The sequence below is a fragment of the Pan paniscus genome, chromosome 1 (genome assembly GCF_029289425.2).
Source record: "Pan paniscus chromosome 1, NHGRI_mPanPan1-v2.0_pri, whole genome shotgun sequence".
NCBI lineage: Eukaryota > Metazoa > Chordata > Mammalia > Primates > Hominidae > Pan > Pan paniscus.
Genome location: NC_073249.2, coordinates 96,840,594 through 96,844,455, shown reverse-complemented (window position 1 = coordinate 96,844,455; position 3,862 = coordinate 96,840,594). Strand labels below are relative to the sequence as shown.

Below are 3,862 nucleotides of genomic sequence, written 5' to 3'. Positions count from 1 at the left end.
GCATGGTACTTCCTCCTAATTTAATCCATTGCCATTCAAGAAGACCTTTGCCCACAGCAACCACACCACAAAGGGTGGACAGTGAGTCAGGCCCAGGTGACATCACTGTCAGAGCTTAAGTGACAAAAAATGTTAAGCCAGAGATATTTATCACAAAACTGGAATGAAGTTAGAGCAGTCTTTTAAAAAATCCAATTTTCTTAAGGCAGGGCTCATTTTCTATATAAATACCAGCTAACAAGAGACTCTTCACCAGATCCCAGAGGCTGAACAGCTCGACCTTCTCTGCACAGCAGGTGAGTCTCCGCATTGGGAACACCTTAATATTCTCCAATAGTTTCTTTATTTTGATTGAGATCTCTTTGCTATGCAATGAATATATTTATTTTAAATGCAATAATGACTTTTGTTTAAGGTGACCTTATACATATTTTGACTTTCCACTCAGATTACAGGTGTGGAACTTAGGATCAGAAAAGGGGAGTGATTTCTGTAAAGGCTTGCTAAGTTAGCAAGACAATATACCCACTTCAAGAGCACTCTCCTGTCAACATGTATTGAAAATTTTTAATATAGAAGGCACTACATTGGCAATTTTGATGATCAAAAGATAAGTTTTTCTTTATTGCATGAATGTATAACCCCTTAGAAAACATATAATTGACTAAAATTTGCAAACATACAGCATGGGGAGTGATTAGCAGAGAGGGAAAGCAGGTATCATGCTGTGGCAAAACGAGGAAGGTGAGAGCATCAGGGAGGACAGCCATGAGAGGTGGGCATGTGTGGGGAGGCAGCGATGATGTGGAGAGCCTGCCAGAGAGCATGTGCAGCAGGCACAGTGTGAACAGAGGCTCCCAGGTGGATTGTGGGAGCCTTAGGGGGAAGTTTAGATAAGAGTTCTCCTGGGAGAACTATCGCACTCTATAAGGAGGACATGAGTGAGTAGATTCTAGACTGCTGACCTTAAAATCTTTCCAACTTATGGAAAAACTGAGGTGTCACATCAATCTTCAGCCAATGACACACAGCCAAGAGTGGTATTAAAAGTGATTTAATCAGGGCAGAGCAAGAAACATGCATTTCTTTTCACTCGATTCCTCAGATGAACCCTGAGCAGCTGAAGACCAGAAAAGCCACTAAGACTTTCTGCTTAATTCAGGGGCTTACAGGATTCTTCAAAGAGTGTGTAAGCGAAAGCTTCAGAGTATATATTTGCATATTTGTATGTGTTTTCATGTTGTACGTAGGTTTTTAGATGTACCAGGAAGAAAAGAAGCATAAAGAAAGGCTCCATTTACACGATGTGGAAGAAATCAACTTTACCTTATTCCCTGGAAGATAAGTGGGGATCACCAAAGCATCCCATGATCTCAAATTCAGGGAAAAAGAAAGAAAAGAGAGGCTCTCAGTTCTGAAGGAGAATGAAATGACAGATATTTGTCATTAAACTGGGCTTCATTCCTACTTAATCAAAGCACTGAATTAGCTGTTTTGTCTCTAGGTCCAGCATCCTTTGAAGCATGAGTTCTTACCAGCAGAAGCAGACCTTTACCCCACCACCTCAGCTTCAACAGCAGCAGGTGAAACAACCCAGCCAGCCTCCACCTCAGGAAATATTTGTTCCCACAACCAAGGAGCCATGCCACTCAAAGGTTCCACAACCTGGAAACACAAAGATTCCAGAGCCAGGCTGTACCAAGGTCCCTGAGCCAGGCTGTACCAAGGTCCCTGAGCCAGGTTGTACCAAGGTCCCTGAGCCAGGCTGTACCAAGGTCCCTGAGCCAGGTTGTACCAAGGTCCCTGAGCCAGGCTACACCAAGGTCCCTGAGCCAGGCAGCATCAAGGTCCCTGACCAAGGCTTCATCAAGTTTCCTGAGCCAGGTGCCATCAAAGTCCCCGAGCAAGGATACACCAAAGTTCCTGTGCCAGGCTACACAAAGGTACCAGAGCCACGTCCTTCAATGGTCACTCCAGGCCCAGCTCAGCAGAAGACCAAGCAGAAGTAATTTGGTGCACAGACAAGCCCTTGAGAAGCCGACCACCAGATGCTGGACACCCTCTTCCCATCTGTTTCTGTGTCTTAATTGTCTGTAGACCTTGTAATCAGTACATTGTCACCCCAAGCCATAGTCTGTCTCTTATTTGTATCCTAAAAATATGTACTATAAAGCTTTTGTTCACACACACTCTGAAGAATCCTGTAAGCCCCTGAATTAAGCAGAAAGTCTTCATGGCTTTTCTGGTCTTCAGCTGCTCAGGGTTCATCTGAAGATTCGAATGAAAAGAAATGCATGTTTCCTGCTCTGCCCTCATTAAATTGCTTTTAATTCCAGTCTTGGCTGTGTGTGTCATTGGCAGAATCTTCCTCCTTCCTTGTTTCCCCATTGTGAGTCAGGACCTATAGACAGAGAGGAGTTGATGTAGAAGTCATCTATTTAACCCCAGTACTGTTTGTTTCTATGGGTGTATGGGGGTACAGTTGAGGTGTTCCTGGAATGGCAATGGGACTGGTGTGATGTTGAATAGAAGTTGTCACTTTGGGCAGCCACAGGCTCTCCTCTTGCACTGGACTGAGTCATGCCTGACTCCAAGCCACCTGTTCCAAGACACCTCTGATCCTCAGTATCCTGACAACAAATCTCCTGTTTGTTCCAAGAAAACTTTACTCCTACATATTTTGACTGGACAGTCTATTTTTCTTCATTTGTTTTACCTTCTAGATACCCCACCACACACATACACACACACACACACACACACACACACACACACACACAGAGTCATTCACAAAGAGAAACATTCATTTTAAATAGCCACACAGTCACATAATCATTCACACAAGCTCTACCCTCTCTAGCTCAGACAATGTTATTTTTTCTAAGTAACTCTTATGTGCAGAGATCCCTAAAGATGGACCAGCAAGAGAGAGAGAGGAGGATACGCAGCACCTCCCTTGTAGAATTTGCAGTCTTGTTTACGAGTTAGGATATTCATGCCCTTCTAATACAAATGAGTATACAACGATACACACAAACACACACACACACACTCCCAGTGGTGTTCCAAAATAACCCTCAGAAATCTATTAAGTGATTTTTAATTTTTTATTATTATTATTATTATACTTTAAGTTTTAGGGTACATGTGCACAATCTGCAAGTTAGTTACATATGTATATATGTGCCATGCTGGTGCGCTGCACCCACTAACTCGTCATCTAGCATTAGGTATATCTCCCAATGCTGTCCTTCCCCCCACCCCCCACCCCACAACAGTCCCCAGAGTGTGATGTTCCCCTTCCTGTGTCCATGTGTTCTCATTGTTCAATTCCCACCTATGAGTGAGAATATGCGGTGTTTGGTTTTTTGTTCTTGCGATAGTTTACTGAGAATGATGATTTCCAATTTCATCCATGTCCCTACAAAGGACATGAACTCATCCTTTTTTATGGCTGCATAGTATTCCATGGTGTATATGTGCCACATTTTCTTAATCCAGTCTATCATTGTTGGACATTTGGGCTGGTTCCAAGTCTTTGCTATTGTGAATAATGCTACAATAAATATACGTGTGCATGTGTCTTTATAGCAGCATGATTTATAGTCCTTTGGGTATATACCCAGTAATGGGATGGCTGGGTCAAATGGTATTTCTAGTTCTAGATCCCTGAGGAATCGCCACACTGACTTCCACAATGGTTGAACTAGTTTACAGTCCCACCAACAGTGTAAAAGTGTTCCTATTTCTCCACATCCTCTCCAGCACCTGTTGTTTCCTGCCTTTTTAATGATTGCCATTCTAACTGGTGTGAGATGGTATCTCATTGTGGTTTTGACTTGCATTTCTCTGATGGCCAGTG

At 43.0% G+C, this 3,862-nt stretch overlaps 1 protein-coding gene across 3 annotated transcripts; it reads left to right on the top strand.

Annotated features, from left to right (window-relative positions):
- Positions 1–251: 251 nt before the first annotated feature.
- LOC100970788 (small proline-rich protein 3) lies at positions 252–2,335 on the top strand. Of its 3 annotated transcripts, XM_057302542.1 has the most exons (3): positions 252–296; positions 1,106–1,189; positions 1,505–2,335. In XM_057302542.1, exon 3 carries the CDS (start codon positions 1,524–1,526, stop codon positions 2,007–2,009), a length of 486 nt encoding a protein of 161 aa, XP_057158525.1. In that variant the 5' UTR covers positions 252–296; positions 1,106–1,189; positions 1,505–1,523; the 3' UTR covers positions 2,010–2,335. The 3 variants fall into 3 exon arrangements, with proteins under 3 accessions (XP_057158525.1, XP_057158524.1, XP_054969701.1); XM_057302541.1 differs by lacking the exon at positions 1,106–1,189; XM_055113726.2 differs by lacking the exons at positions 252–296; positions 1,106–1,189 and having other exon boundaries at positions 1,524–1,719; positions 1,933–2,009.
- Positions 2,336–3,862: the final 1,527 nt, after the last annotated feature.